The 15,415-nt window shown below is 55.1% G+C and overlaps 1 protein-coding gene and 1 long non-coding RNA gene across 5 annotated transcripts in view; one reads left to right on the forward strand and one right to left on the reverse strand.

Moving 5' to 3' along the window:
* Positions 1-14,041, forward strand: part of LOC105472577 (phosphodiesterase 9A) — a 118,344-nt gene extending 104,303 nt beyond the window's left edge. For all 4 annotated transcript variants that reach the window (XM_011725950.2, XM_011725951.2, XM_071095760.1 and 1 more), the window contains 8 exons: positions 282-364; positions 1,515-1,671; positions 4,759-4,872; positions 7,593-7,697; positions 8,428-8,556; positions 9,727-9,822; positions 11,443-11,524; positions 13,638-14,041. In XM_011725950.2, the coding sequence (XP_011724252.1) occupies positions 282-364; positions 1,515-1,671; positions 4,759-4,872; positions 7,593-7,697; positions 8,428-8,556; positions 9,727-9,822; positions 11,443-11,524; positions 13,638-13,651 (780 nt within the window). In that variant the 3' untranslated portion in view covers positions 13,652-14,041. The remainder of the gene's footprint in view (positions 1-281; positions 365-1,514; positions 1,672-4,758; positions 4,873-7,592; positions 7,698-8,427; positions 8,557-9,726; positions 9,823-11,442; positions 11,525-13,637) is intronic.
* LOC139363015 (uncharacterized) lies at positions 5,573-8,305 on the reverse strand. The gene is made up of 3 exons (XR_011622859.1): positions 8,204-8,305; positions 6,321-7,878; positions 5,573-5,666 (listed from the first exon to the last, which is right to left on the reverse strand). It is a non-coding gene; the product is annotated as an uncharacterized lncRNA (long non-coding RNA).
* Positions 14,042-15,415: the final 1,374 nt, after the last annotated feature.

A 15,415-nucleotide genomic window follows, 5' to 3' on the forward strand; every position in this document is an offset into this window, starting at 1 on the left:
GTCCCCAGCCGCTCCGCCCTCCTAGGGAAGCACCCCCCACACCACTGTCGGTCTCCCCAAGGGCGAGGCTGCTCCTAGGATTACATGAGCAGGTGTGCGCCCGACCTGGTCACCCGTCCATCCCCACAGGAAGGCTGGTCCCCTCCCACCATGCCAGGAGACTCCACATGGCTGCAGGGGCCTTTGTCCCCACCTTACCACTCCCCCAATTCCACCCCCGTCATCCCATCCCACCCTCCGAGTGAAGAGGGCAAACACCTATGCCCTGTTTTCCAATCCAGGAGAAGTTCTCACAAACGGATATCCTGATCCTAATGACAGCGGCCATCTGCCACGATCTGGACCATCCCGGCTACAACAACACGTATGTACAGAATTTTCTCTTGTTTTCCTTTTAAAAGGCACCCTGGCTACCGGAGGGAACCCGTCAGCCCAACCCTCAGAGCAGTTCCCAGAAGGAGCTGTCAGCGACGGCCTCCCAGCCCAGCTCTGCCTCCACTGACACAGCTCCCGGCTTCTGGACTTTGCCCAGGGCCTCGGGTCTCCCCGGAGTAGGAACTTTCGGGATTATCAAACCCCAGGGGGACTTTCCCACCCCTGTGCCGTCCTGGTCCAGGCTCAGGTGCACGGCAGAGCCCTGGCCACACTGGCGCCTTCTCCACCCCAGGCAGGGAGCAACGCCTGTGGGCACGTGGGGATGGGGGCTCCACACACCCTCTCAGGAGCTCGTCTCTCCCCGGGCGGGCTTCCAGCTGGCTTCCGCAGGGAAGGCAGAGGCATGGGCCAGAAGAGAGAAAAGGGGCTGCAGAACGACAGGAGGTGGGAGTGAGGTGTCCCTCATGGGGCCAGGGATCAGAAGAACAGACCGTTGCTCCACTCCTGCCTCGACGGGCTCAGAGTTCCTCCCCACGTGGCAGACACGGTCCAGGCCATGAGCTTGGGTTTGTGTCCACAGTGGCGCAGCAGCTCTCTCTGTTGAATTGTGTGTTTGTGTGACGATGTCATCACAGGCCTGAGAGCTCTGCTGCCGTGTGTCGGCACCTAGTGGGTTCCAAGGTGCGGCAGTCGGCGCTTCTCCCGGGGCCATCACCACGCACACCCATCTGTTCTCCTTCTGCTCATTTCACACTCACAGCGGCCGGCACAGCACAGGCCAGCAGAGGCCTTGACCACAGCATCGCAGTGAACCACAGCTGGTTCTGCCCACCTGCCTCTGGCGCCTGGTGTCATTTGACAATTTCACAAGAGGCCGTGATGCCTCAGGGCCTGTCCCAGGGAGCTTGCTGCTTCCTCAGAGGGGTCCTGGGACTGCAGGAGCATGGGGACGTGAAGCTGCAGGGGCAGCCGAGCAGCAGGAGGGACGTTCTGGCTGGGGCAGGGCATAGGCGGCTCCCCCAGCCCCCACGGCACTTTCTCCCCGACTCGACTCCACTTACATGCCTGGGCGTTGCTCCCCAGTGCAGGTGCCTGGTGAGGGCGCCTGAGCCTCCCCTCACTCTCTCCTCGCCTCCCAGGTACCAGATCAACGCCCGCACAGAGCTGGCGGTTCGCTACAATGACATCTCGCCGCTGGAGAACCACCACTGCGCCGTGGCCTTCCAGATCCTCGCTGAGCCCGAGTGCAACATCTTCTCCAACATCCCACCTGATGGGTTCAAGCAGATCCGACAGGTGCGCGGGGTGAGGGCCCTCCCACCAGAGTGGGGGCACATTCAGGGACAGCAGCCCCCATTCTCCATTGGCTGGAGGCTCCCAGAAGCTCCTAGACACAGCAGTGCCCTGCGGACCCAGGGGAACCCCTCCCTCCTTCCTCACCTTCTCCAGGGCCCAGAGTGGAGCCCCAAAAAGAGGGTACCCTCGCCATGCACACGTGTATCCCTCTGACCTGCACTTCCCAGCCTCTATTAATTGAGCCTTCACTGGCTCCCTCTGAGATAAATCCTTTGTCCATCTTCCAGTCCAAGAAACTGAGGCTTAGCGAAGGTAGGGAGCCTGCCCAAGGAGGGGGCGGGCCCTGGACAGACACGTCTGCTGCATCCAACATAGGAGAGCTACCCTGCTCCATAACCCCAGCTGCTGTCACGTGCCACCCACAGCCCAGTCAGCCCCCTTTCATTTCTTTTTTTTTTTTTTCTTCTAAGACAGAGTTTCGCTCTGTTGCCCAGGCTGGAGTGTAATGGTGCAATCTCAGCTCACTGCAACCTCCACCTCCTGGGTTCAAGCAATTCTCCTGCCTCAGCCTCCCAAATAGCTGAGATTACAGGTGTGCGCCACCACACCCGGCTAATTTTCGGTATTTTTAGTAGAGATGGGGTTTCACCATGTTGGCCAGGCTGGTCTTGAACTCCAGACCTCAGGTGATCCACCTGCCTCGACCTCCCAAAGTGCTGGGATTACAGGCATGAGCCACCGCGCCCAGCCGCCCCTTCCGTTTTAGATGAGGGGGCTTTCTGCCTCTCAGGGCATGATGGGAGGAGAGCGAGAGGGACATCTGCGTGAGAGGAAGATGACCCAGTCCACCTGCCCCAGACAAACGCCTCCAGCTCATCGAAATAACACCCCCTTCCACATGGGAATTCCTCATCAAACCCTCACTCTCCGACGTTTGCAGGGGAGGGAAGCTCTCAGAGTAACCTCTGGGAGAAATGTGTGGGGTGAATAGTAGCGTCCTTCAAACAAGGCCCACCTCCCGCGAATGTGATCTCATTTGGAAAAGGGTCTTTGCGTTTGTACTTGTTAAGATCTCCAGATAAGATCAGTGTGGCTTGTCCAAGGGGGCCCGAAATCCAAAGACTAAGTGTCCTTGGACAAGACAGAGGAGAAAACAGTCCAGACACAGAGGAGAAGGCAGCGTGAAGATGCGGTGAGTGGAGATTGGAGTGATGCAGCCCTAAACCAAGGGACTCCTGGTCCCCCGGGACCAGGAGGAGACAAGGAAGGACCCTCCCCTGGAGTCTTCGGAGAGAGCAGGGCCCTCCACACCTTGATCTTGGTTCTGGCCTCCAGCACTGTGAGAGAATGAGTGTTGTTTTAAGCTGCCTAGTTTGTGGTACTTTATGTACCACAGGACGGCCCCAGGACACACACCCAGGGCACCGTTCCACAAGGCAGACCTCAGCCATTTGAAGTCTAAGTGGCTTCCTTCCAGAGGCAGCCGACAAAGACCGTCTGGACACCAGCACTGGGAAAATACTCACCGCCCTCCCAGAGTGCTGCTGAGCCTCCTTTATCAGAGAGCAGCAGCCTCGTCGACCATGGCTTTCCAATTTGTCCACGCTTCCAGGAGGTTCAAAGCCCAACATAAAAAACTGAAGTCAGTGAAGCATTTGAGGAAGCTCTGAGGAAGCAGCACGCTCCCTGGGACGGGGCCCTGAGGCATCACGGCCTCTTGCGAAATTGTCAAATGACACCAGGCGCCAGAGGCAGGTGGGCAGAACCAGGCTGTGGTACACTGGGATGCTGTGGTCAAGGCCTCTGCTGGCCTGTGCTGTGCCGGCCACTGGGAGTGTGAAATGAGCAGAAGGAGAACAGATGGGTGTGCATGGTGATGGCCCCGGGAGGAGCACGGACAGCCGCACCTCAGAACCCACTAGGCCTGACACGGCAGCAGTGCTCTCTGGCCTGTGACGACATCATTGCACAAACATACACAATTCAACAGACAATTTACAGTCATTATTGAATCACCGGTTCCCAGTACAGTTATCTCCCCTTTATCTATAGGCTCTCTGGCCTCTCCTCCATGTTTGTGCCCCTCCCCACCCTTCAAGCAGGTGCCCTGTGTGGCTATAAGCGGTGGCAAATCTTCGTCTGCAGTAGGTCAAGGGGCAACCGTGAAGAGAGAACACTGCATCTGCCACTGCTGCCCCAGTGGGGAGCTCCTCCAGGGACAGGACCCGGGGAATCAAAGGAAGTGAACGCCCCTTAGTGTAGGCCTCATCCCACTGAGCCGTGTCGGAGAGCATCCCGCAAGAGAAGGAGGCGGCACCCGACTGGAGAAGCAGCCCCTCTGCACACGGGATCGTCCTCGTGCCCGGCCACCATGGGACACACCAGCGTTGGCTGCTTCAAATGCTTCACTGACTGCAAAATGTGACTCTCCTCTGGGGGTAAAATTCGTTGTCCCACTTTTTAAAAAATATATTTTGTCATGGAAGATCTCAGGAATAACCGAATAAATGCTTCACTAATAACACAATTCAATGTTTACAGGAAAATTGAATAATTCAAGATGCAAGTGGTGTCCCCCTCAAAAATATATGTATACATTTGAAATGACCTAGATTGATGGGTTTGGGTTTTGTATCTGATGCTTGTGGTTTTATTTTCTTGGAAGAGGAAAACATCATACCTGGCACAGATATGTGTTCCGTAAATGCTTGAGGGGTGGGTGGATGGATGGATGGATGGATAAATGGATGGAAGGGCGGACGGAAGGATGGATGGGTGGATGGATAAATGGATGGAAGGGTGGACGGAAGGATGGATGGGTGGATGGGTAGAGGGATGGATAGAGGATGAATGGGTGGGTGGATGGATGGACGGACGGATGGATGGATGGTTGGATGGGTGGATGGATAGATGTATTTTTTGGGTGAATGGATGGATGTGTGGACAAATGGATGGATGGGTGATGGATGCACATATGAATCAGAATGAGGGATACATGAAATAATGTATGCAGGGGGCTCAGTAGGCCTCCGTTGAATACTTGTTGGGATTATGCCGGTGTTAACGCTTTGTTCTTTCACTATTTAGGGAATGATCACGTTAATCTTGGCCACTGACATGGCAAGACATGCAGAAATTATGGATTCTTTCAAAGAGAAAATGGAGAATTTTGACTACAGCAATGAGGAGCACATGACCCTGGTGAGTGGCTTGTTCTGCCTGTGTGGGCAGCCAGGCGGTGGGCTGGTTGAGTGGGTCATCCATCCAGCTCACACTGGAAGCCAAGAAGCCAAAAGTATTAGTCTTGCCTTGAAACATGGTATCTATAAATCTGGTTTTCAAGGTCATGACTCTTACTAGGAAAGTCCCAGGCAGGGCCTCCCTCCTGACGGAGCCTCCTTCATGGTCGGAGGCGGCACTCTCCCATTCCTCCATCTCTTTTGGATTTGAGGGAGATAAGTGGGTGAAGGCCATGCATCTCGCTCTGCTTTCCAGAGAATAAAACCAGCTCTCCCATGAAGGCACAGCCCCAGCCCATCTCTGTGGGGGCAACTCCAACACAGTCCCTGCTCCCCAAGCCAGCATCCCCCCCAGGCCCACAACATAGCCCGGCACCCCTCTATCACCAGGATAAGGTGGCCAGAGAAGGGGTAGGGGGCCTCCCCCATGAGAAGGTGCAGCATCTTCCTTTCGGAAAGGGCAGGCACTGGGCACCCCAAGGCACACAAGGACCGGAGCACGACTCATGCCTGGAATCCAGCACTTTGGGAGGCCATGGCGGGAGGATTGCTTGAGTCCAGAAGTTTGTAGACCAGTCTGAGCAACATTAGCAAGACTCTATCTCCACAAAAAAAGAAAAACCAAAAAATCAGTGCGTTACCTGTGGTCCCAACTGCTCGGGAGGTGGAGGTGGGAGGGTCGCAGGAGCCCAGGTCCAGGCTGCGGTGAGCCACGGTCGTTCCACTGCACTCCAGCCTGGGCAACAGAGCAAGGGTCTGTCTCAAAAAACAGAGAGAGAGAGAGAGGTGCATGAGAACTGCCCTCCTGGCCTTCAAAGAGAAAGCTGGTTTTCTGGAACCTTGTCTAAGCATCGGGTACACCCCTGGCATTCTTACTCTGAAATTGATTTTTTGTTTAAAATCAATAGCATCACTTTCCACCTCCAGAGAGGTTGAAAAATAGGGAACTCTCGGCTCAGGCTGAGCTTCTAACCACCCCTCCCCGTAGGTGGAGTCATTAGGACTCAGCTCTCTGGAGCTGAGGTGCAGTTAATTCCCAAAGGCTGTGCGAGAGCTCCCGCAGGCAAAGGCTGGACAGCAGGCAGACCTCCCCAGGCCAGGGCCTCCAGAAGCCCCTTCCCCAAGAGGAAAACAGACGCATGGAACAGCTTTCTGGCAAGCAAGTTCCTCGCTCTCGAAAAACCAAGGGAAGGCGGGAGGCACCGCCTTGTCCTCTTAGATATGAGGAAGGCAGGGATGGACCTGCAGGCAAGGGTGACCCATGACCCACTGATGCCTTCTTCCTCCCTCTGAGGTGGGAGGAGAGGTCAGGGAGGAGACGGGGAGGGGCAGGATGCCGGAAGATCGGGGGCCAGGTGGTCAGGATCTCTGAGCCCAGCTGAAGGTCCCCACTCCCACCCCCAGCCTTACACACTGCAGCTGTGCAGACCAGAGGCAAAGCAAGGCTCAGAGCCCAGGTTTCCGTTTATCCCAACAACCGGCACCGGGCAGGGTCAGATGACAAGCAGCACAGCCAGGGATCGTCTCACTGCTGGGGAGTCCCAGACGGGGCTTCATGAACACTGGAGGACAGAGGTGGGGGGAAGGTCTTGGGGGGGAAAGGTTCTGAGTCAAAGTGGGCCCCGATAAGGAGGCCTCCAAGGAGAGCACGGGCTGACGTAGGAGGTGTGAGGTGCAGGGAGTGTGGCCGGCAGGGCCTGGGACCTTGACCTTCTCCAGAGACAGTGCTGCCCTGGCCCTGTCCTAGGTCTGGTGTGGGGACAGCTCCCCTTGACCTTCCCCAGAGACAGTGCCACCCTGGCCCTGTACCAGGTCTGGTGTGGGGACAGCTCCCCCAGGGCCTGCCAGACACAGGCTAGTAATTGCCTCTGGTCTGGAGCCGGACTCCACAGAGGAGTCAAAGAAAGGCCTGGATGGCTTCCTGGGAACTGATAGGGTGGGGAAAGGAAGGGTGACCACAGCAGGGTCCCTTCGAGGTCCCGCCGAGGTTGGAAGGCAGGATCCACCAAGCATCGTGCAGACACCCAGCTGAACTGACCTGCCCTCACCTAGTCACATTCCCCAAACCAGCAGGTGCAGCCCCACAGCCGGGGGCCATGTGCCTCAGCTGGGCTTTTCTGTCAAATCAGCTTCAGAGCCTGGACGGCAGCCAACACTTTGACCTGGAAACCTGGTGATTCCAGACAGTCATTTGTGCCCGGTGCAGGCAGGGCTGCGGGACACCAGCCCTCCACGGTCTGTCCTATGGTGACATCCGGGCTAGTTCAGGTGGAAGCTGCTGCATCCCTGGGTCTACCCTATCTCCTCCTGAAGCTCCCATGGTGTGCCCAACCCTGGCCAAGCTCGGACGGAGCTACCTGTCCCCTGGGAAGATGAGCAGTGCATCCACCTGGGGAACAGCAGCAAATAGGGGGTGACCAGGCACGGGGCAGTGCTCCGGGGATATCACCTGGGCTGGGATGGCGAGAAAGGCTGGAAGGAGGGGACCCAAACAGGACCTTGAAGGTTCATTCTCCATTGAGAAAGGAGCCTGTCCTCCCTGAAGTCAGCCAAGCTCAGTTGCACGGTCCAGCTGCACGGTCCTCCCTCTCTTCCTGCCTGTAATGGCACGTCCAGACCCGAGCAGCTCAGCAGGCCATGTTCTACCTCCTGTTAACTCAATTCCAAAATCTCTTCTTTCAGCTGAAGATGATTTTGATAAAATGCTGTGATATCTCTAACGAGGTCCGTCCAATGGAAGTCGCAGAGCCCTGGGTGGACTGTTTATTAGAGGAATATTTTATGCAGGTAAGAGTCTTGCAGAGCAATCAAGCCTCCAGCCAGTCTTATTAACCCCACTTAGTAAGGGTTTGCGTGAAACAGCATGCCAGGGTGGACCCGCATATTCACCGGGCCGCGGACAGTTCAGCCTCCAGAAAGCCTTCACAGGAGGCGTCCATCAGAAACAAAATAGGTTATAATTTGAGACCTGAAAGAGAGTGACAATCCAGAAAAGCTAATGTCCTAAAACTGCCACCTGTCACTGCTAATTGAACCATTATTAGAAGCAGCCTTGTCAAGCCAATTGCCTGAAAGTCAAGAAGCAAGAATTGCAGAGGCAGGAGGGGCCCCCAGAGGGCTGAGACCCAGCAGGTCAGCTCACACAGATGGCCACGGGGAAGATCGGGGACGTAGAAAACCAAACCAGCTGAAAACAACCACCAAATGTTAATACAGCAGCTTGATCAAGCCTAGGAGAACTCGGGAGGCTTTCTGCAGGATGGCTCTGCCGCCCTGTGTTACGTGCAACTTACCTCTGTCTGGCTCTCATCTCGGTCTTCCCAGCTAGACATGCATGCCCAGCTCTGTTTAGCACTGAAGATACTGTCGCCCTCGCCTTGTTCTTTACTGAGACACATTTGTGGTGTGGTTTGGTTGGTTGGTGGTTAACTGGCGCATCTAGTCTTTCTCTGAGAACAGCGATCTGGTTCCGAGGCATTTCTGTCTTTAATGTCGCTATCTGCTGCATTCCCTGCAGAGCGACCGTGAGAAGTCAGAAGGCCTTCCCGTGGCCCCGTTCATGGACCGAGACAAAGTGACCAAGGCCACAGCCCAGATTGGGTTTATCAAGTTTGTCCTGATCCCAATGTTTGAAACAGTGACTAAGGTGAGTAACTGTTACCACGTGTGACACTTGCAAACACTTAGATACACAGGCACACGCAGGTACACGCAGGCACACACGGGCACACACAGACACACGCAGGCACACAGGCACACACACACAGGCACACACACACACAGGCACACACACACACAGGTACACACACACAGGCACACACACACACAGGCACACACACACACAGGCGCACACACAGGTACACACACACAGGCGCACACACACACAGGCACACACACACACAGGCGCACTTGCACATCCTGAGCAGCTTCTTCCCCAGCTGTCGTGGTGACCGCTGTCCCTGCTCCATCCAGAGCCTGCTCCCCATAGCCTGGCCCGTGACCCCAGCATCGCCCACTGTGCGCTGCACTCCCTGCCTTGCCTTGCTGGGCCCTGGGGGGGCCCCTCATTGCCCTCCTGCATCACTGCTGGCCTTCAGGTCCCTGGAGGCAGCACCAGCTGTTGACTCTCCTGTCCCCTCTCTGTGTCCCAGTTCCACCGATCCTCACCTGTGGAGGAACCACTGAGCTCTGTGCCCTCGAGCTGTGAAGCCCCCATCCAGCTCCCAGTCTCACCGCACCCAGCCACCGAGGCCTTGCTCCCTGCACACAACTCGTTCCTGCCCAGCTCCCCCCAGGGCCCCTGAGCTGCCCGTGGCCCCTGCCAAGGCCCCACCTCAAGGCACCCCCAGCATGTGCAAAACAGGCCCATCTCTTGTTTCCTCCGGGGGTCTGGGCTCACAGCCTTGCACCCTCCGACCTTCCTGGGCTCCCAAGTGCTGTGGATCCTTCTGCTCCAGGGCATCTGGAGCCGCCCCCACCCACTTCCCACTCCCAGGACCCTCAGCCGGGAGGCTGTCAGCTCCTTTCCCCTGCCCCTTGTCTTTGTTAGAACCTCAGAACCTGTCCCCAGCCCTCATCTCACGGGCACGGGGGACACAGGAGGCAGGGGGGGACTTTCTGTAGGACCTCATGGAGGGTGATGAGGGCCAGAGACAGAGCCGCAGTGGGTAGGGGCAGCAGAGCCGGCAGGAGGGTGTCCAGGAGCTGGGACTGGCCCACATGCTTCTGCACAGTGCACCTGACACCTGTTTTTCTCCAACGTTTCCCACTGCCTTAAGAACGAGGGACTCTGAATTAATCCGTTTTTCTCTCCCAGCTCTTCCCTATGGTTGAGGAGATCATGCTGCAGCCGCTTTGGGAATCCCGAGATCGCTATGAGGAGCTAAAGCGGATAGACGACGCCATGAAAGAGGTAAAACGCACCGACAAGAACCTTCCTGCCCTGCGGCAAGCAGGCCCAGCGCCCTCCGCACTCCTGACTCCAGAATCTTGGACGTGCCAAGCAAGGCACCACTGAAGGTGACCCCATGGACAGGCGCACGTGTCCCTTCCATCAGAAAGCCTGGCTCAGTGAAATTAGGGAATGTGATATGGGAAACCAAAACTGCATTCGCCAAGAACGCATCAGGGCTCAGAACCTTCGAGGGAGTTTACTGGCCGTGCCCTTCACAAAAATCACAACTGTCACCCACATCTGTGGGCACCCAGGTGTCCTTGGGCGTATCAGCCACTGTTAGAGCATCTGGGACCCCTCTGAGTACAGCGCCTGGCCTGGCCCCAGGGCTGACTTGTTCAGAGCAGGCCATGGGCTAGAAAGGGGCCCTCCCCTGGCACAGGGGCAAAGCGACCACCCACCTGCCAGCTTCCAGGCCCAGAACACACATCAGCACCTCTCAGGGGACAGGGAGCCTGGGGCTGGCTTTCGGTTGCTGTTGGATTGACATCGTTTTGGAGGAAGGGGTCAAGGTCACAGGCTCAGGGCCCACGCAGTCTTTCCACAGATTCCCCCGGCTGTCTGCTCTCCAGCCGCCCATGGTGTGGCCTCTGCCCTGCCCTCCTGCCTCCTCCCCCCAGCGCCCCTGTGCAGCTAGAACAGCCTCACTACTCCTGCAGAGTTTGACGCCTCCTGGCCTTGGCTGGTGTTGCCCCTGCCACCTCCCCTCGCCACAGTGCCCTTTGTACCATTGAAGCACCCTCCAAGGCCCGTCAGTCAGGGCTCCCCTAGTTACTGTGCCCGCCACGCCGTCTTTTCTGCCTGGGCGCTCCTGAAGCCCATGTGGCCCATGATGCCCTTTTGAGCGCTGAGCCATTGTCCAGGCGTAGCCTTGTGTTGGTCTCATCTCCCTCGACTGACGGCCCCGTGCCCACGCCCGCCTGGGGCGCCAGGCCAGGCACGTGGTAGATGCCCAGCAATTGCTTAGAAATTGACTGAAAATCCAGACCAGCTGCCCTGACTTCTCCAGCTGATGGAAAGTCGCAGAAAGGTCTCCAAACCTCTGCAAGGCTGAGAGCACTTACGCAGAGGGACAGATGTAGCAAGACGGCTTCTCCTACTCCAGAGCCCCACAGGAGAGCTGAGGCGGCTTCTGCCTTTCTCGTGGTCCTCTGAGAGCCATAGCCCTGATGGCCTTGAGTCTCTAGTCCCGAGCCCTGCTGCCCAGTAGGGGACACTAGGGTTCTTCAAGGCCTCTGCCTTCCCCCTCTCAGCCCCCACAAAAAGGACAGTCACACCAAAGAGGTGAAAAGGCCCAAGTCACAGGCTCTGCACACACCACCAGTCCCTGCGGCTGTGGTGGCTGCGGCTGGGTGAGCTCACTGTCCAGGCCCCGGATGAGGCACCAAGGGTACGGGGACAGGGTACACACAGGTGCCTCTGAAAAACCCGTGTCAGGAGCACTGGGCTCACAGGGGCTGGAGACCACAGGCTTTCACACTGCAGCACCTCCAGGCAACAGAAGCTGCTGGAAGACAGGCAGACACTCCCCTGCTGTCTCCTGCTCCCTGACTTGGCCTTCTCTGCACTTTGTTCCAGTTACAGAAGAAGACTGACAGCTTGACGTCTGGAGCCACCGAGAAGTCCAGAGAGAGAAGCAGAGATGTGAAACACAGTGAAGGTAACGCTGTCTCTGCTGACGTGGCGTCAGTTCATACCGTGATTCCGACAAAGGACAGAAGGAAGAGGAAGGCGAGAAAATCTGAATTTTGGAATACCTTTAAATGAACGGATTTTTTTTTTTTTTTTTTGAGACGAATTCTCACTGTTGTTGCCCAGGCTAGAGTGCAATGGTGCAATCTCAGCTCACTAAAACCTCCACCTCCGGGGTTCAAGCAATTCTCCTGCCTCGGCCCCCTGAGTAGCTGGGATTATAGGTGTGCGCCACCACACCTGGCTAGTTTTTGTGTTTTTAGTAGAGACAGGGTTTCACCATGTTGGCCAGGCTGGTCTTGAACTCCTGGCCTCAAGTGACTCACCTGCCTCTGCCTCCCAAAGTGCTAGGATTACAGGCGTGAGCCACTGCACCCGGCCAAATGAATGGAAATTTTATTCCTTGCATCTAATCATTAGAATTAGGCTCTTAAGCCTGGTGGCTCATGCCTGTAATCTCAGTACTTTGGGAGGCCGAGGTGGGCAGATCACTTGAGGTCAGGAGTTCGAGACCCAGCTTGGCCAACATGCTAAAACCCCATCTCTACTAAAAATACAAAAATTACCCAGGTGTGATGGCACATACCTGTAGTCCCAGCTACTTGGGAGACTGAGGCAGGAGAGTCACTCGAACCTGGGAGGCGAAGCTTGCAGTGAGCCGAGATTGCGCTACTGCACTCCAGCCTGGGCAACAGCAAGACTCCATCTCAAAAGAAAAACAAAAAAAGAATGAGGCTCTTAAAGAAGGGGAACATGGTTTAGTTAATAGAAAAACATCAATAATTAGCATATGCATCACTTATAAGAGTAAGGACTTTTTAAAAGTGCAGTTGAAGTACTGAAAACTTCACAAATCACGTGTTGGCTTTCTGTGGCTTTGAGAGTTTCTCTCTGCACTTGTTGATATAGTTATTCAGCTCACGGGGAATGCAGAGCAGCCATTTGTTCACCTCATAATAAGGTCACACTGTACATGTCTAACAGATAATTCAAGAGAGAGTGCATCAAGCATGTAAGGCTCAGGGCAGGACAAACGGGACATGACTTATAAGCGGGGCAGCAACAGGCTTTGGCGTCCAACACACCTGGTTTTGAGTCCAGGCTTGCCGATTACAAGCCGAGAGACGTGCACAAGTGTCTCAGCCTCTCTGAACCTCAGAGGCCCAGTCTCTAAATCAGAGGTAATAATACCATTGTCACTGCTGTTTTAGTGACTAAACAGTCAAAGTGCGGGTCTGGTCCCTGTGAAGGGTTCAGTCAATGTTGGTATTTAATTTTTTAAGTCAGTTCATATTTTTCAGTGGCTCAGAAAAGGGATCAATATTGTTTTATTTTGCCTAAATGTATTCAGCAATATATCTGATGGCCTCTTTCTTTTAAAATGGTCTGTGTGTCGGCCGGGTGCGGTGGTTCATGCCTGTAATCCCAGCACTTTGGGAGGCTGAGGCAGGCAGATCACTTGAGGTCAGGAGTTTTAAACCAGCCTGGCCAACATGGTGAAACCCCATCTCTACTTAAAACACAAAAATTAGCCAGCCGTAGTGGCGCGTGCCTGTAATCCCAGCTACTTGGGAGCCAGAGGCAGGAGAATTGCTTGAACCCAGGAGGCGGTGGTTGCAGTGAGCCGAGATCATGCCACTGCACTCCAGCCTGGGCAACAGGGCCAGACTCTGTCTCAAAAAAAAAAAAAAAAAAAAAATGTCTGTGTATAATCCTGTTACGTTTCTGCGACTGCTGGCGCTTTTTTTTCATCTTGTTTTTTGAGATGGAGTCTCACTCTGTTGCCCAGGCTGAAGTGCAGTGGTGCAATTTCAGTTCACTGTAACCTCGACCTCCCGGGTTCAAGCGATTCTCCTGCCTCAGCCTCCCAGGTAGCTGGGATTACAGGCGTGTGCCACCACACCTGGCTAAGTTTTGTATTTTTAGTAGAGACGGGGTTTCACCATGTTGGTCAGGCTGGGCTCAAACTCCTGACCTCGTGATCCACCGCCTTGGTCTCCCAAAGCGCTGGGATTTCAGGCGTGAGCCACCGCGCCCTATTCCTAAAAAAAAACAAATCAGTCATCTTTCCCTTCTTCCAGGAGACTGTGCCTGAGGAAACTGAGGGGCGTGGCTGCGGTTCCGGACGGGCTGGCGGAGCTGCACGGGATCCTTGTGCGGGAAGAGCTGCCCTGAGCACCTGGCACCACAAGACCACGTTTTCTAAGAAACATTTTGTTCACTGATACAAAAAAAAAAAAAAGGAATTCATGATGCTGTACAGAATTTTATTTTTAAACTGTCTTTTAAATAATATATTCTTATACGGAAATGGGTACTGTACTTCTTCTTTGCTAGAGTTGTGTACGCTGCTTCCGGTAAGTTCTCTCGTGGAGACGAAGGACACTGTGCTTTTCCCCCAGATGTATCTCAGAGCAATTGACCGGTGTGATACGGTGCGTACGTCCCTGTAAATTCAGCATTAAATGTCAGAACGGTGCCCTGAGCGCAAGGACGTGCCCGGGTCCTGTGTTTCTGAGCAGAGGGGGATGTCAGTGCTGTGTGTGGGACATCTGGGGACTGAGGCAGGGTGGCCAGACTGTAGGACGTGTGTCGGAGCAAACGCACCCATGACCACGGGGACGACACACGCTGCGTGCTCCTGCGCAGGAAGACTGGTGACTTCACATTGAAATCCTCAGATAAGGAAAAGAGACATATGTATTCAGCACGTCTGAGGGTCTCTATCTCGGGAGGAGAGATGCCCTCCCTCCGGCCTTTGTTCCGGTAACGAGCACAGGGGATGTTCTGGGTGGCACTGTGTCCACACGGGGGACCCAGCCCCCGGCTTGGTCACGGCCAGGCTCCTGTTGTTGCTGGGACAGTCGCACCCCTGAGCTCTCAGAGACTGCCTGCGTGCGGTGGACTCCTGGAGACCCGATTTATGAAAAGCAAGGAAAAGTCCCCTGGGCCGTGGGCTCCATCTCTGCTGCGCTCTAGAGACTGAACCACCTCCCGACGCGCTTTGCCCTACAGAGCTCGTCTGTAAAGGCCATCGGCGTGGTCGGAGCTTGGTCAACATTTCGTTTCTGTGTTGGGTCACTCTCCTCGGAGCATTTGTTTCCTCTTGGTGAATTCCAGAATATTCCCACCTTCAAATAATTCATTTTTTACCTGTAAAATTTTCCATCTCATCTTGACTCCAGCTCAATACGTATAGGGACCTTGATTTCTACACCCCTTCTTGTTTCTGCTTTTGTTTTTCATTTGAATCCTACTGAAGCCAATAGATATGGCAACATTGGCAAAAATAGAAGCAAAATGTAGGCTTGTGGATATTGATGCCCTCGACCTTCCTGGCAGCCTCTATGAGGGATTATTACCTGCTCTCCTCATCCATAACAAGGCTCTTTGAACAGCACCTTCATCTGCTACAGCACTTGGAATGCCCACCTCACCAAACTGCGCCCCTCATCAAACTCCATACAACACTTCCTTGAATTTTACTATCATAAACACGCAATCACACACGCACACGGACACGGACACACTCTTACATGTCAGCACAACTCCCCTGGTTCTAGGCTGTACTGCATCCTGGAACAATTAAATCAAATGACTGAGGTCCTTTAGGGGAGGTGTCTAGACGGCCTCTACTGTTAGTCCTGGTTCGTATGCAGCCAGCCTGGTCTCCATGCACGGGACCCCCAGAAAGCCCACCAACCCACCCTCCCGTCACGCACAGCAGTCCCTGAGGCCCCACAGTTGGGGGCCGTGTCCACCTTGGTCAGCCCGCGCACCCAGAGCCTACCCACACCGGGAGGCAGCCACACGGGTGAGCTGAATCATGGGCTACATGAGGCAGTGGAGGCTCAGGACA

Source organism: Macaca nemestrina, chromosome 4, assembly GCF_043159975.1.
Source record: "Macaca nemestrina isolate mMacNem1 chromosome 4, mMacNem.hap1, whole genome shotgun sequence".
NCBI classification, from domain to species: domain Eukaryota; kingdom Metazoa; phylum Chordata; class Mammalia; order Primates; family Cercopithecidae; genus Macaca; species Macaca nemestrina.